This window comes from Bombina bombina, chromosome 1, assembly GCF_027579735.1.
Source record: "Bombina bombina isolate aBomBom1 chromosome 1, aBomBom1.pri, whole genome shotgun sequence".
NCBI lineage: Eukaryota > Metazoa > Chordata > Amphibia > Anura > Bombinatoridae > Bombina > Bombina bombina.
In genome coordinates, this window is record NC_069499.1 from 521,670,483 (window position 1) to 521,691,624 (window position 21,142).

At 37.0% G+C, this 21,142-nt stretch overlaps 1 protein-coding gene across 1 annotated transcript in view; it reads left to right on the forward strand.

The window, feature by feature from the left end:
- The window catches only part of PTH2R (parathyroid hormone 2 receptor), a 500,002-nt gene extending 486,220 nt beyond the window's left edge, over window positions 1–13,782 (forward strand). Inside the window, exons 12-13 of the mRNA XM_053690413.1 lie at window positions 3,380–3,421; window positions 13,138–13,782. Coding sequence (XP_053546388.1) covers window positions 3,380–3,421; window positions 13,138–13,530 — 435 coding nt within the window. The 3' untranslated portion in view covers window positions 13,531–13,782. The remainder of the gene's footprint in view (window positions 1–3,379; window positions 3,422–13,137) is intronic.
- The last annotated feature ends 7,360 nt before the right edge of the window (window positions 13,783–21,142 follow it).

Genomic DNA, 21,142 nt, shown 5'->3' on the forward strand with positions numbered 1-21,142 from the left:
TAAAATAAAGAGAAATTTACCTGTAAAATAAAAACTAACCTAAGTTACAATTACACCTAACACTACACTATACTTTAATAAATTATTCCTATTTAAAACTAAATACTTACCTGTAAAATAAACCCTAAGATAGCTACAATATAATTAATAATTACATTGTAGCTATTTTAGGATTTATATTTATTTTACAGGTAACTTTGTATTTATTTTAGCTAGTTAGAATAGTTATTAAATAGTTATTAACTATTTAATAACTACCTAGCTAAAAGAAATACAAAATTACCTGTAAAATAAATCCTAACCTAAGTTACAATTAAACCTAACACTACACTATCATTAAATTAATTAAATAAATTACCTACAAATAACTACAATTAAATAAATTAAATAAACTAAATAAAGTACAAAAAATAAAAAAAGCTAAGTTACAAAAAATAAAAAAAATGTTACAAACATTTAAAAAATATTACAACAATTTTAAACTACTTACCTCTAATCTAAGCCCCCTAATAGTGTTAGGTGTAATTGTAACTTAGGTTAGTTTTTATTTTACAGGTAAATTTCTCTTTATTTTAACTAGGTAGCTATTAAATAGTTAATAACTATTTAATAGCTATTGTACCTAGTTAAAATAAATTGAAAGTTGCCTGTAAAATAAAAATAAATCCTAAGATAGCTACAATATAATTATTATTTATATTGTAGCTATATTAGGGTTTATTTTAAAGGTAAGTATTTTGTTTTAAATAGGATTAATTTAGTTAATAAGAGAAATATTATTTAGATTTATTTAATTAATATTTAAGTTAGGGGGGTGTTAGGGTTAGTGTTAGACTTAGGTTTAGGGGTTAATAATTTTATTACAGTGGCGGCGGTGTAGGGGGGGCAGGATAGGGGTTAATAACTTTATTATAGGTGGCGAGGGTATAGGGGGGGGCAGGATAGGGGTTAATAGGTATAATGTAGGTGGCGGCGGGGTCCGGGAGCGGCGGTTTAGGGGTTAACATATTTATTATAGTGGCGGTGGGCTCCGGGAGCGGCGGTTTAGGGGTTAACATATTTATTATAGTGGCGGTGGGCTCCGGGAGCGCCGGTTTAGGGGGTAATAACTTTATTTAGTTGCGGCAGTGTAGGGGGGGACAGATTAGGGGTGTTTAGACTCGGGGTACATGTTAGGGTGTTAGGTATAGACATCACCCATAGGAATCAATGGGATGTCTGGCAGCAGCGAACATGAACTTTCACTATGGTCAGACTCCCATTGATTCCTATGGGATCCGCCGCCTCCAGGGCGGCGGTTTGAAAACCAGGTACGCTGGGCCGGAAAAGTGCCGAGCGTACCTGCTAGTTTTTTGATAACTAGCAAAAGTAGTCAGATTGTGCCGCACTTGTGTGCGGAACATCTGTAGTGACGTAAGCATCGATCTGTGTCGGACTGAGTCCGGTGGATCGAAGCTTACGTCACTAAATTCTACTTTTGCCGGTGTCTAGGGCTTGATAACTAAGGCAAATCAGCCTCGCCACAAATACGCTGCGGAATTCCAGCGTATTTGAGGTTGACGGCTTGATAACTAGGGGCCATAGACTATTAACACATTGGGCAAGGTTCAAAGACTTATGAGGTTGTCAAGAGATATCATTGTATAAGTTAGATTATGTTCAAAATGTGTTGAGCATCACTTCACCTATCTGCCAAGCATATCATTAGTGGGCATTCTTGTTAGAGTAAAATACATTAAGACTTGCATATGAAATGAGAACCTATCATTCAGCGGCTAAAAAGGTTACAACTTCAACAACTTCTGAAACCCACTTGAAACACAATAAATTTAAATGTAAGTGTAGAATGTTTGCATGTCTGTTTTGTCTTGCTGAATATAATGTGAATCATCTCAGAATCCTCACATAGAGGCCCATTTATCAAATGTCTGTCGGACCTGATCCGACACTACGGATCAGGTCTGACAGACATCGCTGAATGCGGAGAGCAATACGCTCTCCATATTCAGCATTGCACCAGCAGCTCACAAGAGCTGCTGGTGTGATGCCGCCCCCTGCAGACTCACGGCCAATCGACTGCCAGCAGGGGGGTGTCAATTGTGGCAATTCCTGACTGCTTGCTCAGAGCAGGCGGACAGGGTTATGGAGCAGCGGTCTGCAGGCTCGCCAGAAATACAGGGTGTCAAGCTCCATTCGAAGCTTGAAAGATAGGCCCCCATAAAGTAAACCAAGCATAGGTGTTCAAGTGGGTTTTCACATAAACCTCAGCCCAACATATAGAATTCCTAAAGAATCTATTGCCCCTGTTAAGTATCTTGTCTTCGTTGTTGCTATTTATAAGCTGGCATGAATGTCTTGATTACATTTATTTATTGTTCATGTTTCTTTTGCTTCTTCAAAATTTTCTTTTGTGCCTATGTTGGAGTGGACTGTTTTATAGAGGATGTGCTTTTTTTTCTCTTAGTTTTTAATTACTTGTTTTGTAAGGTTTAAGGCACCTGTGTGATGCTGGTATATTTCACAGTAGAATTTGTGCTATGAGTCAAGAAGGGAACTGTCATGTGATGGTTACAGCCCCATTGAGAATAATAGAACTGAATTCTCAATGTACAGCTATGATAAGCAATGGGCACAAATAACGTTTTATTTTTGAGTTGCATTTTTTTCTTCTTCTTAGAAATAGTTTCACAAATGGGTTTTATTGAATGTAGGCATTTTGTTTATTTTTTTTTTTTTTTTTTTAAAAAGACATATTCCAGTACTCAATAAACAACAACTCTTGCTCAACTAGTTATAAAAGAGCAGGGGTGGTGCTTCATAAGTTTTTACTTAAGCAATGGCAAATTCCAGCAACTGATGCTGTGTCGAGGGCCCTGAAGGTGTGGATCTATAAATCAAAGTCAAGGCATTCCCCTATTCATTAACACACTTCTTTCAGGATAGCTTTTCGCCAGTCCAAAGACCTAAACATTTTATTCCATAGAAAAAACTGTTGAAAAATTATGGTATATGGTTAAAAACTGGGCAAAATATTAAAGGAATGAATTACTTAAGGGTAGTGAGATTAAAATACTAGTTAAAAAATGTTCATATTTTCATAAGAAAATGAAGTGACATGCAGTAGAAGCATTGAAAACTTACAACACACACAATTTCCAAAGTAATAATCTTTCCTGGTTAATTGTCATGTGGAACATCTAATACCACAAATAGTTATTTGGAATCCTCTTTGGTTAAGACTATTTAATATCCTACTTACTGAGTTGCATGCCACCAACTGATGTGTTGTAGTAGTTTTTTAAGTCAAATGGTCTTCATTGGTCAAATGTTATGGTTAATGAGTCTGTTTTCTCATTTTATGTTTCTATTTATCTTTCAGGGTTTCTTTGTGTCCATAATCTATTGCTACTGCAATGGGGAGGTACGTTTTATATCACAGAAAAAAAAATCTTTGTACAGAGCAAATACTTTATGAGGTTGACATACCACAAAAGTATGTTGTACAGGTGAAATGAATAGAGGCTGCCAATATTGTGAAATTTAAAATAAAATTACAAATGCTTGTGTTTTAATTGCAATATTACTTCCAATAAATCTTCCATTATCTTCCATTATCTTCTAGCTATAAATTCCCTTGTTTAATTTTTTTAAATACTTTTATTAAATGAATTTTTAATAAAAAAAAACCCAACAACAATAACAAACAAGCACTTCTTTTAATTCTCTACATATTTATATCAATATGTCAGTCACTGACAGTTGAGCAAAACTAAAAAAGGTGCTAGGTTACAAGTGGAGCACTAAAATGTTAGTGCTGTTGAACACTAACACTGCTCAAGGTAAATCAATAGCTCTGTCATGTTTGTGTTGGTATCACAAGTTGAAAGTAAACAGTTTTCACTCAAGTGAAAGACTCAGGAGCATTATCATCTGGAGGTCAGATATTGTGACCCCATGGACTTTTATGGGGCAAGCTAATATGATTTTGTTTTCCCACTTGACTACGCCTTGGCCTTTTTTTACTGGTCACATTCTGTGTTACATCCTTTGTGCTGGGAAACTGTGTTTACATTATTACTTCCCAACCTAAGGGTCCCTTCCTGAATGGACATTGTTTTACTAGGCCGTGATATATCCATTGAAAGTATAGGGCATGCTAAAGGGATGTTCATTACTCTCACTGCTACATACAGCAGGCCTAAGGATCATTTGAGTCGTGGCTCTCTAATTCTAAGTGACTCTGTTTTAAGTGGCAGATTTACTCGCTGGGTCTACATCCACACTGCTCCTAATCCTACTTCATCTCATCTCTCTACAGGTATGTGTCCCTGCTTGTGTCTCCTGGCTCCTCTTAAAATGTCCCTTAAATTCCTACTAAATATCTCTGGCATGTGTCCCTGCTTGTGTCTCCTGGCTCCTCTTAAAACATCCCTTTAATTCCTGCTAAATATCTCTGGTATACATTTCCTCTGTCTCTATTTTGTCTACCTGTAATCATCTCTGTATAACTAATGAATCCTGCCCCCCCCCCACTCTAATTTGCATGCGTGTAACTCATGGCTAGCTAAACTGCTTGTAACAGCTGCCTAGAATCAGTTCATTACTATCACATCTACATACAGTAGGCCTAAGGCTCATTTGAGCTGTGGCTCTCTGATTCTAAGTAGCTCTGTTACAAGTGGCAGAGTTACTCACTGGGTCTACATCCACACTGCTCCTAATCCTACTTCATCTCATCTCTCTACAGGTATGTGTCCCTGCTTGTGTCTCCTGGCTCCTCTTAAAATGTCCCTTTAATTCCTGCTAAATATCTCTGGTATGCATTTCCTCTGTCTCCATTTTGACTTCCTGTAATCATCTCTGTATAACTAAAGCATCCTGCCCACCCTCTCTAATTTGCAAGTGTTTAACTCCTGGCAAGCTAGACTGCTTGTAACAACTGCCTAGAATCAGTTCATTACTCTAACTGCTACATACAGCAGGCCTAAGGCTCATTTGAGCCGGGGCTCTCTGATTCTATGTGACTCTGTTACAAGTGGCAGAGTTACTCACTGGAGTTAGAAATGGGAGGTGAAAACTGCAGTCACACTAACAGGTAAACTAAATAACTATACACCTACCCAATGATCTCTATGTATTTTATGCTCTCTCTGCATACTATCCATATCTCACCCTTCCTTCTCTCATCCCCTATGCTGTCCTCTCATGAACTACTCTGTTTCCTTAGAAACACTTCCCCCTCTAACTCTCCTGTGTCTAGTCATACACACTCCTACAAATCTCACTCTCACCTTCTGTCACTCTCATTGCTACTACTGAAGACAAAAAAGAAAGGGAGCGCCTAATGGCATAATATCACCAAACACAGGATAAAGCCCAAATAGGTCACAGAACATTGAAGTGTTACTCACAAGAAAGTTGGCACTACAAAGTAGTGCATGCGAGCAGGTTGGCCTTTAACAGCAGCCAGTACGCTGACGGGAGTCCGCAGGGAAGCCGGGCCAGGCTAAACCAGGTAGCGCCCAGAAGGATGTCTCAGTGTGTGGTGTCTTCCAGTTTGATCAGCGTGTCGAGGTCTGGTGATATACCTAGCAAATCACGGCAACCATCAGCTGTTTGAAGGTATTCAGGCAAGAGTTCGACCTTTTAGGATAGTGGATATTAGATCCAGTAAAATAAGCCAAAGGTATAAAATCTGATAACACAGACAGAATCAGATGTGTTGTATTAAAAGAAAATATTTATTTGAGCACTACAATGCGTTTCTCGGCCTTAGAGCTCTGGCCATTTCATCAGGTTATACTACCTGATCGAATTCTTTGACAACTTTGCTGACTGGATTTCTTACTTTCTCTCTACAAATACACCTACTCTAATTCTGGGGGACTTCAACATCCCCATTGACAACCCATCTGCCCCTGCTGCCTCTAAACTTCTCTCACTCATTAACTCCTCCGGCCTTTCACAATCCACCATATTCCCTACCCACTGCAATGGACTATATTGATCTGGTTTTCTCCTATCTCTGCTCTCTCCCAGATGTTGCCTGTCGCCCATTTCCCATATCAGACCACCATCTGCTCACCTTTAATATTAATATACAAGCTAAACCTATTTCCCCCCTCGCCCCCACACCTGTAGAATTCTGCACAGTGTAGACCCTCCCAAACTCTCCAATCTTATTCAAATACACCTCTCCCACACTTCCACAATATCCTGCCCTGACCTTGCCATAACCCACTATAACAATACTCTCTCCTCTGCACTTGACACTCTCGCTCTGCCCCAACTTTGCCAAGTCCCACATCGTCAGCTCTAGCCCTGGCACTCCCAGCAAATACACCACCTACAAAAATGTTCCCATGCTGCTGAACGTGCCTGGAGAAAATCCCGCTCTGAACCTGATTTCATGCACTATAATTTAACCCTTTACTCTTACACCTCTGCCCTTCACTTAGCTAAGCAAACCTACTCCTCTTATCTTATTTCCACTCACTCCTCAAACCCTAAAAGACTCTTCTCTATTTTCAACTCTCTTCTCTACCCACCTGCACCACCACCCTCATCTGCGTTCAGTGCTCAAGACTTGGCTGACTACTTTTTCAATAAAACACTTACCATCCAAAGAAACATCCCAACACAAGCCTGCAATCTCCCAACTTCACTCCCAGTCACCCCCTCTGCTGCTCTCTGCATTCTCCTCCCAACCACTGAGAGTGAAGTGGCTTCCCTATTGTCTTCCTCACACCTCACTACCTGCCCACTTGACCCTATTCCTTCACATCTAATACTTTTTCTGTCTCCCACCCTCATTCAGGCTCTTATCCACATATTCAACCTATCCCTTTCTACCGGCTCATTCCCTGTCTCCTTCAAACATGCAAAGGTCACCCCCATCTTCAAGAAACCCTCCGTTGACCCTAACTCTCCTGCAAACTACCACCCCATATCACTGCTCCCACTAATGTCCAAAATTCTTGAAAAACTAATTTTCGATCGCTTAGCCCACTTCCTGTTCTCCAACTCACTGCTCGACCCCCTGCAATCTGGCTTCCATCCCCGACACTCAACTGAGACTGCCCTCACCAAGGTTTCTAACGATCTCCTTTCTGCTAAAAACAAAGGCTACTACTCTATAGTCATCTTACTTGACCTCTCTGCTGCCTTTGACACTGTTGACCATTCCCTGCTCCTACGGACTCTCAGCTCTCTTGGGCTCTGTGACACTGCCCTCTGCTGGATTCACTCTTATCTCTCTAACAGATCCTTCTCCATTTCTTTTGCTGGTGACTCCTTCTCTCCATTGCCTCTGTCTGTTGGAGTACCTCAAGGCTCTGCCCTGGGTCCTCTACTCTTCTCTATTTACACTTCTACACTGGGTAAACTTATAAACAGCTATGGTTCCAACTACCACCTCTAAACATGTCCAAGGCCAAACTACTTCTAATCCCATCCTTTAACTCAACTACAGTTTCTAATTTTTCCATCACTGTTGGCGGCACCACTATCTCCCTATCCCCCCAAGTCTGCTGTCTCGTAGTCACACGACTCAAATCTGTCTTTCATTCCCCACATCCAACTGCTCTCTTCATCCTGCCGCAACCACCTATGCAATATCTCCAAAATGCGTCTGTTTCTGAGTGACAAAACTACTAAACTGCTTATCCACTCCCTGGTAATTTCCCGACTTGACTACTGCAATAACTTGCTAACTGGCCTCCCTCTCTCCCACCTCTCTCCCCTTCAATCCATCCTAAATGCATCTGCCAGGCTAATCCACCTCTATCGACGCTCCGTTTCTGCTGCACCTCTCTGTGAGTCACTTCACTGGCTCCCCATTCAGAGCAGAATTAAATTCAATATTCTCACCCTGACCTACAAAGCCCTCACCAATGCTACCCCACCCTACCTGTCCTCACTCATCAACAAATATACTCCAGCTCGCCCCCTAAGACCCAACAATGACCTGCTCCTTGTGTCCTCTACCATCACCTCCTCTCATGCTACACTACAGGACTTCTGTTGTGCGGCACCAACCCTGTGGAACGCACTTCCTCGAGCCGCCAGACTCTCCCCTAACTTCTCCTCCTTTAAACGTTCCCTAAAGACCTTTTGTTCAGGGAAGCCTATCACCAGACTCATTAACAAATGAACTTCACTAATCTAACAGTTGCCCTCATCTCCCCACTAATATCATTCTCACCTTTGCAGTCCCTACCTCCTGTTTCCCATCCTCCTACCCATCTAGACTGTAAGTTCCCATGGGAATAGGGCCCTCAATTCCCCCTTTATCTGTCTGTAAAATGTTGTCTTTTATTGTATTGTTTCTCCATTGTACTTTTATCGTTGAACCCATGGGCAGCGCTGCAGAATCTGTTGGCGCTTTATAAATAAAGAATAATAATAAAAATAAAAATAATAATAATGTTGTCTGCACTAAACTTTTTCTGGTAATTCAGCTTTAGCATGGACTTGTAATACCAATTTGCACCCTGCTTTATCAATAGCGCTCCACTTGTAATCTGGGTTTTAGACAGACACAGGTTAGGTTTCTGAAAATCAGTGCCAATTGTTTACCATTGACAAAATGATGCTTTAAACCACTATTTCTTAATGCCAGTCTTGGGTTCTATAACAGGCCATATTTTAAGGATATTATGGCTAAATAATTAATGAAGATATCAGTGTCTGAGAAACAAATCCAGAAAAAAACTTTAAATTAAACTCAGTAGTTTTAGGATTACTCTTCTACTGTGTGCCTATATACTAGAACTACTGTCATTTAAATTAGTCAAGCCACACCCAATTTCCAATAACATATAGCAGAGATATAGGGAGATCTGTAAAACTATATAAAAAAGTTTTCTTTTTCTTTTCTTTATTTTTTTTCAAAAGTATTTTTCTGGAGATTCTCTCACATCTACATGAAAACATAAAACATGATGGTTAAATAATCCAGTATTGTGACCAAATACCAATAAGATAAATTTAAGATGTGTCAACACTTAAAGGGACAGTCAAGTAAAAAAAAAACTTTCATGGTTCAAATAGGGAATGTAATTTTAAACAACTTTCCAATTTACTTTTTTAACCAATTTTGCTTTGTTCTCTTGGTATTCTTAGTTGAAAGCTAAACCTAGGAAATTCATATGCTTATTTCTTAGACCTTGAAGGCAGCCTCTAATCTGAATGCATTTTGACAGTTTTTCACAACTAGAGAGTGTTAGTTAATGTGTTTTATATAGATAACATTGAGCTCACCCACGTGAAGCTCTTAGGAGTAAGCACTGATTGGTTAAAATGCACGTCTGTCAAAAGAACTGAAATAAGGGGGCAATTTGCAGAGGCTTAGATACAAGGTCATTACAGAGGTAAAATGTGTATTATTATAACTGTGTTAGTTATGCCAAACTAGGGAATGGGTAATAAAGAGATTATCTACCTTTTTAAACAACAAAAATTCTGGTGTTGACTGTCCCTTTAAAGCTGTTATAATTTTATATAAGTTTATAAGGTCCAGACATTTAACTTCAATCATAAATTAACCTTGTATTATCTTTTGTACTTTTTAGTAAACCAGGAAACATATGTGCTTATTTTGTGATATCAAATTTGAGAACTGGGCAAACATAAAAATGTTAACTTTTTTTTTTTTTAAAAAAAGACATGCGAACAGCATTGTATTGGTTTTCAAAAGGTTACTTATAAATATAGTTCTAAAATCATGTGAACAGCTGCTTGAAAATTGTTTTCTAAAGATTTGAATATGACTGTCAAATTTCTTCTAACTAAATATTGGTGAGTGTAGCCCCTTTAAACCAAACATTTTAAACAAGTTTTCTAAGTAACTGGAATGAAATTAAGGGGTAGATTTACCAAATGGCGGGTGGACATGATTTGCTGTAGCGAATCATGTCCGCACGATATCGCTAAATCCCGACAGAATACGCTGAAAGCATTTATCATTGCACAAGCATTTCTTTTTGTTTGTGCAATGCCGCCCCCTGCACATTCGCTTGCAGGGGGTGTCAATCATCCCGATCAGATTGGGTTGGGATGATTGCAGTCCACCACCTAAAAGGTGGCAGAAAAGTTATGGAGCAACGACTGCTGCTTCTTAACTTAGGTTTCCGGCGAGCTTGATAAATCTACCCTCATGTCTGAAAATACCACAAAAGCAATATGTGTAGCCATTGTGATGGATGGGTCCCAAGCAAAGATTTTTATATCTTGCCTTTTGCTTTGTATCTTTCTTTTTAGAAGAAAAAAAAAAAATAGAGGAAACCCGATAGTGAAGTATGTCACTCAAAATGTGATATGAAGTGAAGGTGCAGAAATGTACTCACAAACAGAGAAGCACAAACAGTGCTATTTTTGCAAGCTGAACATTGTTATACTGTGTCCTTTATTGGTGATTGGGGTGCCTCTATAGCGTTATTAAATGCAGGTCCCACTGTATTTACATAGAAGATGCTTAAAGTGCGTTTGTCACATTGTATGTATATATATATAAGCCACTTAGGGGCCGAATTATACAGCTCCGAAAGGAGCTTGATGCCCCTATTTCCACACGAACCTTCAGGCTTGCTGAAACAGCAGTTATGAAGCTGCTCCATAACTTGTCCACCTGGTCTGAGGCCGCAGACAGAAATCAACCAGATCGAATACGATCGGGTTTATTGACACCCCCTGCTAGCGGAATCTGCAGGGGGCGGTATTGCACAAGCACTTCACAAGAACTGCTTGTGCAATGATAAATGCCGTCAGTGTATGCTGTCAGCATTTATCGATGTGCCACGACATGATACACTACATCGTATCATGTCCCCTCACACTTTCATAAATCCTTAATTCTTTAATATTCATTTATTTATCTAGTAGCACATGGCTAATTACAATATTGTATTCTTATTGAATCTTCAAGCTGCCAACGGCAGTTGTTGCATTGGATTGAATATGATGTAGCTGTATGATCATGCCCCTCTGTTGTAAGATTTCAGTATGGGCCTTAATTAATTGGCTTTTTATAAATGCCTGTCATTATGACGCTACACAAGGACCTTATGCATGCACTTTCACAGTTTAGGCACGCTGTGAGACCCATATTTAAATGGACACTGGACATTTTAAGTATACACCTGAGTCTTAGAACCGAGAAATGTGTAGGGTATTTTTTATACTCTGTTTTTATTAAACCAAGTTTTTATATACAAGTCTGGAATCTGATTACCTTGCATATTGTGTTTTGCTGTGGTTTTGTGTTAATCACACTTTATTGTGGTATGCCAAACGTTTATCCACTTATACGGTCTGTGATTTGAAAAAAAAACAACGCACTCTAAAAGGATTTGGTTGATACATTGATCTTATTTTTAGTGTGAACAGATTGACCTGTGCAAGAAGGTAATCAGTTAGTACTCGGAAATATTGGTCTACTGCCTTTCTGATCTGGAGTGTGAGTCAGCTGGATGTTCAGCTTGCATTAATAGCACTATTTGTGCTTCTCTGTTTGTGAGTACATTTCTGCACCTTCACTTCGTATCACATTTTGAGTGACATACTTCACTATCGGGTGCCCTCTTTTTTTTTTTCTTGTTTTTCTAGAACTGTTCGACGATCTCCTACATTGGGATTTGAATGTGGAAGAGGAAGCAGCCCTATTTGAGACATTTGTTTAATATTTTATATATCACCCACTTGGACATTTTGTAATATTATTAATACTTTTTGTTGGTTATTACCCTCATTTTTGGCTGATCTTAGTAGACACATTGTTATTGCACTCATATTATATTATATATAATATTAAGTTGGATGCATACAGTTTTAGGTTGTGTATATCTTGCTTTTTGTCTGTGAGACCTGGGACTGTCCAAATTCCAACCAGAAATAAATAAACTAAATCTCAAAGTTTTTCACCATGCCTCTCATAGACCTGATAGGACTCATGGGTCCTTAGCGTCCCACAAGATTTCCCAAACTCTGTTCCAGCTGAACTTAACTGGGTAGTGTTCAGGGCTGGATTTAAAATAAGGCGGAACAGGCATGTGCCTACAGGCACCCTCCATAGAGGGGTGCCTGTGTCTGCCTATTAGTCAGCTTATTAGTAAGCCTATTGGTCAGTCGGTGACCTTAACTAAGATCTGTGTTAAGGTCACTACAAGTATTGAACATGAACAGCATCCATCTTCCTTTGCGCATGCTCAATGCTAGCAGTGGCCTTAACAAAGATGGCTGCTGCATACACACAGTGCTGTTATTTCACTGTCAACTGCCATCTTAGTTAAGGTTGCCAGCACACAGTGAGCAAGAAGCACGGGGGGTGATTCGAATGTTGATTCCTACACACACCTGGGCTGAAAGAACAGAAATGAATCTACTTTTGGTATGCTTTAAAAGAGATTTAACTAAAGGCTTTTTTAATTTACGTTAAAAAAAACTATGAAAATTAGCTTGAAGGGGGTTTCCAATGCTTTGGAATACCAATTTAAAAATATCTTAATTCAAAGTTTGGTGTAAAAACATTGCAAAGTCACTGTAAAGCAACACATTAACTGGATTGTCTCATTTTGCCAATTATTCAAATGTATTTATTTATTATTTGCACTTATAATCACAATTATTGTATTGTCTCATTTTTTTATTGGCCTCAAATTTGAAAGGGAATACAACCCCATAGCTTCATCCAAACACTTATAGTAAAGAATTTGAGGATATTTATAACTGAGAACAATTTACTTGAACAAATTTTTCAACACTGTTTGTAATAATGTTACACATACACTTGAGCCTGTCTCAGTATGATCTCATGTAAAGCAGTTAATCTTCAACAGAGGATACCAAGATATCAAGAGAGAGAAGCAAATTTGATATTTAAATTGAATTGGATTTTTTTTAAATTGTACATTCTATCTGAATCATGAAATATAGTTTGGACTTCCATGTCCCTTTAATTTTATATGACTCCTCAATTAATTAATTATTTCTGTATTTCACAAAAACAAAAGGCATATTTAAATCAAACATACATTTTATAATAATGTAACTACAGATTGTTTTTAGGCAATGCTATATAATTTAGAAACTCATATCATATAACACTCTGTCAACTGAATTTATTCTATTTATATATTTAAGGTACAGACTGAGATTAAGAAGACATGGACCAGATGGAATCTTGCATTTGACTGGAAAAGCACAACCCACTGTGGAAACTTTAGATATGGATCTGTCTTGACCAACATGACCCACAGCACTAGTAGCCAGTCACAGATGGTAGCCAGCTCTCGCATGGTATTGATTTCTAGCAAAGTTAGTCGAAGTGTCAGCAAGCAGGTTGATGGACACATACATTTGCCTGGATATGTAAGAAGCAACTCAGATCAAGACTGTTTGCCTCAATGGATACAAGAGACAAATGAGGAAGAAGAAAAGCAGGTTGATGACATATCCTTAAAAGAAACCTTAAGGCCTTTGCAACTTTGCACAGAGGCCGAAGTAAACAGAAATGAAATAGAAGAAACACTGTAATTAGGAATGGACATCTAACTAAAAACGGGTAGAATTTCTTTTTTAATCACTGGGTATGCATTTGCCTTCAGAAAACGAATGCAGCATGGTTCATTGAACGCAACTGGATTTACAAAGACACAGAATATGGTCTTGAACATTCTATGTACATAGGTATAAAAGCACAACTAAGAATGTATTAAGAGACTGTTAAGCTTATAACATATCAAGGAATGAAAAGGATAAATAAATAAACAGGTATCAATCCAGTTAAACAGTGCACATAATTTACATTACCTCCCAGGGTAACACATTTAGATTGCAAGCTCTTCTGTGGCAGGGATTTAAAAAGTCTATATTGTTGTATGGTGAAAAGTGCTGCCATTATACGTAGCACAATTTACAGTATAAAAATATTATTACAGAATTATTTTTGATGAAACTAAATTTCCAAGTAGCTCTCAAATGGGCCTTGATATATATAAGAAGTTGACTGGACTCAACAAATATTACTCAAGTTTTTCATGGGAAAAAACTTACTCTTTCATGAATGTAAGAAATGCAAAGCAAAAATAATTAATATGAGGGTCAGTGAAAGTTTGTTTACATATTTTATCCTGTAATATTTTTCAAGATTATTTTGGATGCAATTTATTGTTATATGTATCTAGATATGTTAAAGAAAACAAAAATATTGAAAATATATGTAATATTATAGTTTGCTATTTAGGTTACTGCCCAGAATGTTTGTGTGTGTGTTTTGATGCATTTAAAAATAAGTACACATGACTTTCAAAGGACTGCTTTACATTACAATTTACATAAGCTTGCCTTATACTAATAATTTAGCGAATCTCCATTTCTGCTATATATAGTTCCTGTTAGGTGCATTTATATACTTTTCTAGTACTTCCTGTGAAAGTATGTTGTTTTCCTATTCAGTACTGTGACTTAAGCAATTACAAGGACAAGATTTCTGAATAAATCTTGATAACACCAATTTTAAATTCCTACATTGCATAAAACATTTAAGAGAAAATAGCATAAAGTCATTAAATTCTAGATTTGCTTTTTTTCCCTATTAATAGTCACCGTACAATGTCAGCCACATGAAAGCACATAAAATAAATAATGCATATTTACACTATTTTAACATAAAATGATTCAAGTTTAAGATAGCTTTTTTGACTTTTTATTATTGATATTAGTGTTGCATGCTCCCCTTGATAAAATACACCCCTAAATTCTAAATGTATCCCGTTTTTAGATAATTAACAATAGTAGGCCCAATTTAAATTTATTGATGTTTGACATGCAAAAAAATATGTTTTTAAATCAGTGATCATTTTAAGCCTCTTCTATGTCATTCCACTCCATTATAGGCATTTGGCCCGATTGATAAAGTTGCAGACTCAGGTTCAAGGCCCAAGCATTGCAAGTTTGCATGAGCTTGCTTCAAATACTAAGTTCTTAAGACTGCAGCTACTTAGGCTCTCCTCAAGGGTGGCTAGGTTAAATAATCCCACCTTGCTCTAAAACTATTGGTTGCCCATTGACGTCTGACTTAGTTAAGATGTCTGTTTTTTACATTTGAAAACCTATAAGAAACAGATTTTTCTCTAAGGATTTACATATTGAATTTCACTCCTTCTAGGAAGCAACATTTACACAGTGTATTGACTTTAAGATATTGTTGACTAATGTGGATGAATATTTGTTATCACTATGCTAATAATAACAAATCAGGACACGTGCAATTAACAATATTTGAAAAAGGCTAACATGGAATTTCAATTTGTAAAAGCTTCAGAAATAGAACATATGAAAAATACAGAGAGGGCTGCTCAAAAAGAGTATTATAACTGGAAATCAGTTCTTTAATACTCTCACTGCAAAGCATTCATGGAAATTACTAGGTAGAAGCCACTCCAAATACACAACAAAACTAACTAAATTCTAAGGGATTAGAATGATCTTTAAAGGGATATTAATAGCACTTTTCTAAAAATAATGGCTTTCTCCAACACTCCCTAGAGAGACCAAAAAGCAAAAGTTGTAACCTTAGATTTTAAAAATGCAAATATCAGCTTTTTGATATGCAGCATTTTTAGTTTACACATTTTGCTTTTTGGCCTCTCTAGGGGGTGTGGAACGTGTTCAATTTTACACAAAAGCATTGAGTTTTTGATCTATGTGAAACACTTTGCAGAGCTCTTCTAATGGATTTGAATGTTTAATGTTCAATGGATTGTGAAGTCAAAAATAGAGGTATTATTTTATAAAGCTTTATGACATTAATTTAAAACTGATTATTTAAAAATGAAAATTAAAATATTTTCTTTATACCTAAGCAATTATTAAGAATGTATACTTTATTGTGATAAGAAAACTTCTATCAAATATTTTGCAATTTATAAAGAAATTTTAAAAAAATGTAAGGCATGGCATTTGCCCAAATAAAATGGATGACTTTATTTAAGCTTTAAATGCCTTGAGTGTACTGAGTTTTTAAGTTATATATTTAAACATCTGTGCCATAAGACTAGATACTTAAGCCCATGAGTGCATTCAATAATATACCTTACCCAACACAAGTGCGCATCCACTTCTACAGCCCAGGCCATCACCTTCATTAAATGAAACTAGCATTACACTTTGTACTATTCTATCACATTATCATAATACATATGACACATAAAAATCTCACTACATTGTACTGCAGCCAAGATTATGTTTTTTTGAAACCAAGAACCTTATGTATAGAATCGATTCACACATGAGCTGTAAGCATTTTTATAACTATTTTTGAAAGACTTTTCCATTTCTGTTTGAGCTCATAAACATGTAACTGAGTGTGTTTTAAATGTATTCATTTTATCATATCAGTGAGGTGCTTTATTACTATCTGGAGGCTTTGTAAGTAGTTTTAGAGTTTTTTATTACAGTAAATTGGGCCAGATTAGAAATGGCATGCTATCATTGTGATAAACAGTATTAACAGTTTTAACATTACCTCGCAAATTGATATTAAAAGTCGATGGTAAATCCCATTTACCAGAGATTGGTTAGTAGGACAGTTCTTTGGGATACAGCACTACTATGTGATACAGTGCACAGTGTATAGGGTAAGCTGCATAAACCCCTAAGTAAAAATTTGAAACAGGTAATCACCAGCACTGAAAAGAGATTGGTTAGTGCAACCTATACTTTCACTGATATCATAACTGCACTTAATAGGAAATATGTCTATGAGGGAATACGTTAACATGATCAAAAAATATTCTAAGTTCGTTTTTTTGTGCACATCAGGTTAGTGCCTGAGCAAAAACGTATTACTTTCAACTTGTAATATAAGCTCTACCCAACGCACAAAATCCTTACTTCTAGCGGTGTTAGTGCGGGAGCGTTAAATACTGCTCCACTTGTAATCTGGCCCCATATATTTAAGGGCAACTTGTAATAATATGGAAGTATATATCATCATTAAATTATAGTTAATTTTGCAAGTTAAATGTGTTTGAATATTGCTAACTGCTAAGGGATTTTATGTTGTGGTAGTGTATTGCTCTCTATACTTTCTATTTTTTAAATTAATTAGAGTGATACAACAAATATCAGATATAGTTTCTCAAATTTATCAAGATTTTTAAAGGCTACAGAATTTGAAAGGTGCAAACAATATCAGACCTGTAACACAACCTTTGAGAATGTATAAAGGTCTTTTTAAAAGGGTTTCCAAAATATCACAGTCAAATACACATGCAACACTCTAGTTTGCTAAACAAGAATACTGTCTCTCATATTAAAAGCAAGAAACACAAAACAACATGTGACATTTTAGACTAAGTTTCTAACATGATAAAAAAATATGAACAATTAAATTGCTTTCCCTTAAACATTATTTTATAAATTTAAAGGACAGTCAAATATTACAATTACTGTTGTGTGTAATAGCAAATTGAGGTTTCAAAAAATATCAGTGACGTCAAGAAAACTGTTTCTTGCACTCTACACTCATTTTTGACACCTTGCTTGTAAATAATCACAAAAATACAGGTGCAGTTATGTTGCCAAAAACCTACTAACGGCTAGATTGCGAGTTTTGCGCTATGAGTCAAAAAGCAGTGTTATGACTCTTTTTCACTACCGCTGGTATTACGAGTCTTGCAAGTATATCTGTACCGCACACTTTTTTGGCCATAACGCAGCGTAACTACCGCAGCTTTCAAAAAGTCCTTTTTCAGTGGGACTTCCACAGCACCGGTATTACGAGTTTACCTGTCCGGCCAAAAAGTGAGTGGTACAGCTCTGTGCGCTGCTGCTTAAATTACGGAGGTGCATGTGCGAGGAGGTCAATCTAAGGCCAAGTGTGTTTGTCCTACTGCGCATGACAGCTTCAGACAAACACACTTGGCCTTGGCCTTTTATAATATAGGATAGTTACATTGTATCTATCTTAGGTTTTATTTTTATTTTACAGATAAGTTTGTATCTATTTTAACTAGGTAGACTAGTTAGTAAATAGTTATTAACTATTTACTAGCTACCTTGTTAAAATAAATACAAAGTTACCTGTAAAATAAAACCTAACCTGTCTTACACTAACACCTAACCTTACACTACAATTAAATCAATTACATTAATTAAATACAATTAACTAAATTACAAAAAAAAAATAAACACTAAATTACACAAAATAAAAAATAAATTATCAACTATTTAAACTAATTACAACTAATCTAATAGCCCTATCAAAATAAAAAAAAACCTAGCCTAAACTAAACTGCCAATAGCCCTTAAAAGGGCCTTTTGCTGTGCATTGCCCAAAAAAAACAACCCCCAACAGTAAAACCCACCACCCACACAACCAAACCCCCCAAATAAAATCCTATCTAAAAAAAACTAAATTCCCCATTGTCCTGAAAAGGGCATTTGTATGGGCATTGCCCTTAAAAGGGCATTTAGCTCTTTTTCAGCCCAAACCCTAAGCTAAAAATAAAACCCACCCAATACTCCCTTAAAAAAACCCTAACACTAACCCCAAACGGCAAGAAGTCCTCAACAAAGCCGGGAGAAGTCTTCATCCAAGCAGCAAGAAGTGGTCCTCCAGACGGCCAGAAGTCTTTATCTCAACGCAGAGCGACTCCTTCTTCAAGATATCCAGCGCGGAGCATCCTCTTCTTCCGACGGCTCTTCAGGAATGAAGGTTCCTTTAAGGGATGTTATCCAAGATGGCGTCCCTTGAATTTCTATTAGCTGATAGAATTTTATCAGCCAATCGGTATTAAAGGTGAAAAATTCCTATTGGCTGATGCAATCAGCCAATAGGATTGAGCTTCAATCATATTGACTGATCCAATCATCCAGTAAGATTGAGCCTACATTCTATTGGCTGATTGGAACATTTAATTGTAATTTTTATTTAGATTAATTTTAATTATGTTAAAGTTAAGGGGTGTTAGGGTTACGTTAGGGTTAGGGCTAGGTTTAGGGGTTAATAACTTTAGTATAGTGGCAGCAATGTTGGGGGCAGCAGATTAGGGGTTAATAAGTGTAGGTAGGTGGCAGCGGTGTCGGCGGCGGCAGATTAGGGGTTAATTAGTGTAATGTAGGTGGCGGCAACATTGGGGGGGGCGCCATATTAGTGGTTAATAAGTGTAATGTAGGTGGCGGCGACATTGGGGGCAGCATATTAGGGGTTAATAAGTGTAATGTAGGTGTCGGCGGTGTCAGGGGCGGCAGATTAGGGGTTAATAAGTGTAATGTAGGTGGCGGCGATGTCAGAGGTGGCAGATTAGGGGTTAATAAGTATAATGTAGGTGTCAGCAATATCGGGGGGAGCAGATTAGGGGTGTTTAGACTCTTGGTTTATGTTAGGGTGTTAGGTGTAAACATAACTTTTCTTTCCCCATAGGAATCAATGGGGCTGCATTACGGAACTTTACGCTCCTTTATTGCAGGTGTTAGGCTTTTTTTTAGCCAGCTCTCACCATTGATGTCTATGGGGAAATCGTGCCTGAGCATGTAAAACCAGCTCAAAGCAGCCCTGGTATTGGTGTGAGGTATGGAGCTCAATATTGCTCAACGCTTCAATCCTATTGGCTGATCCAATCAGCCAGTAAGATTGAGCCTACATTCTATTGGCTGATTGGAACATTTAATTGTAATTTTTATTTAGATTAATTTTAATTATGTTAAATTTAAGGGGTGTTAGGGTTAGGGTTACGTTAGGGTTAGACTTAGGGTTAGGTATAGGGGTTAATAACTTTAGTACAGTGGAAGCGATGTTGGGGGCAGCAGATTAGGGGTTAATAAGTGTAGGTAGGTGGCAGCGGTGGCGGGGGCGGCAGATTAGGGGTTAATAAGTGTAATGTAGGGGGCGGCGATGTCGGAGGCGGCAGATTAGGGGTTAATAAGTGTAATGTAGGTGTCAGCAATATCGGGGGCAGCAGGTTAGGGGTGTTTAGACTCGTGGTTTATGTTAGGGTGTTAGGTGTAAACATAACTTTTCTTTCCCCATAGGAATCAATGGGGCTGCATTACGGAGCTTTAAGCTCCTTTATTGCAGGTATTAGGCTTTTTTTTTAGCCAGCTCTCCCCATTGATGTCTATGGGGAAATCGTGCCTGAGCATGTAAAACCAGCTCAAAGCAGCCCTGGTATTGGTGTGAGGTATGGAGCTCAATTTTGCTCAACGCTGCAATATTGCCTGCTAACGCCGGGTTTATGAAAACCTGTAATAGCAGCGCTATATGAGCCGCTCATAATGCAAAACTCGTAATCTAACTGAATATTATTTAAAACAAAACCAATCTGCCTTCGGAACATAATGTTGAGATAATTTCTTCTGCTTAGACTTTAGCATGTGAGTTTTGCAATATTTACTAAGAATTATGGACATTATCTTTGAAAAAACACTTACTAAACATGTTTTTCATATACAAAATAATAATAATAATAATAATAATAATAATAACAATAATAATAATAATGTATATGTTATCGTTATTATATTGCATTATGAAAATAATAAAATGTAGGAAATAAATAAAAACATAAGCAATGCAGAATTAATTTGGCATAAAACAGTGTCTCTGTCTACAATATTATTTCAGCCAGTGATTCAAATAATTAGCATCAAAATAGCCCAGGGTACAGACTTCAAATTTAAAAATAAATCTGCAAAACAAACATTAAATATGAATAAATTAGGTATTTATTATGTAATATAATTTAGTATTGTTATTTTAAATACAAAAAGATAGACATATGTTAAAACACAACTGGCTATTATTTGCCTCCTGGACTTTTGAGTAAGTGTTTAACAAACCTAGAATGATACCAATTTTATTACAAGACCAGAGGCTAGTATTTTTTATTTTAGTATTATCCAAGATATCACAAAGTCATGTCTTATTTTAATTACAATTCTTTAAGCATGCAATGAAAAACAATACCATTCTGTCTAACAAAAATAAAGCAAAGCACAAACCTTGAGTACTGTCATTATAAGGAGTAGATTTATTTTTAAATGATGTATGATCTTTTAGAAATCTCACAATTAGTAAAGAAATGGCAAATGGAAAATTCATCTGATGTTATTTTTTCTCTTTACATCATTATGGTTTTAGCCT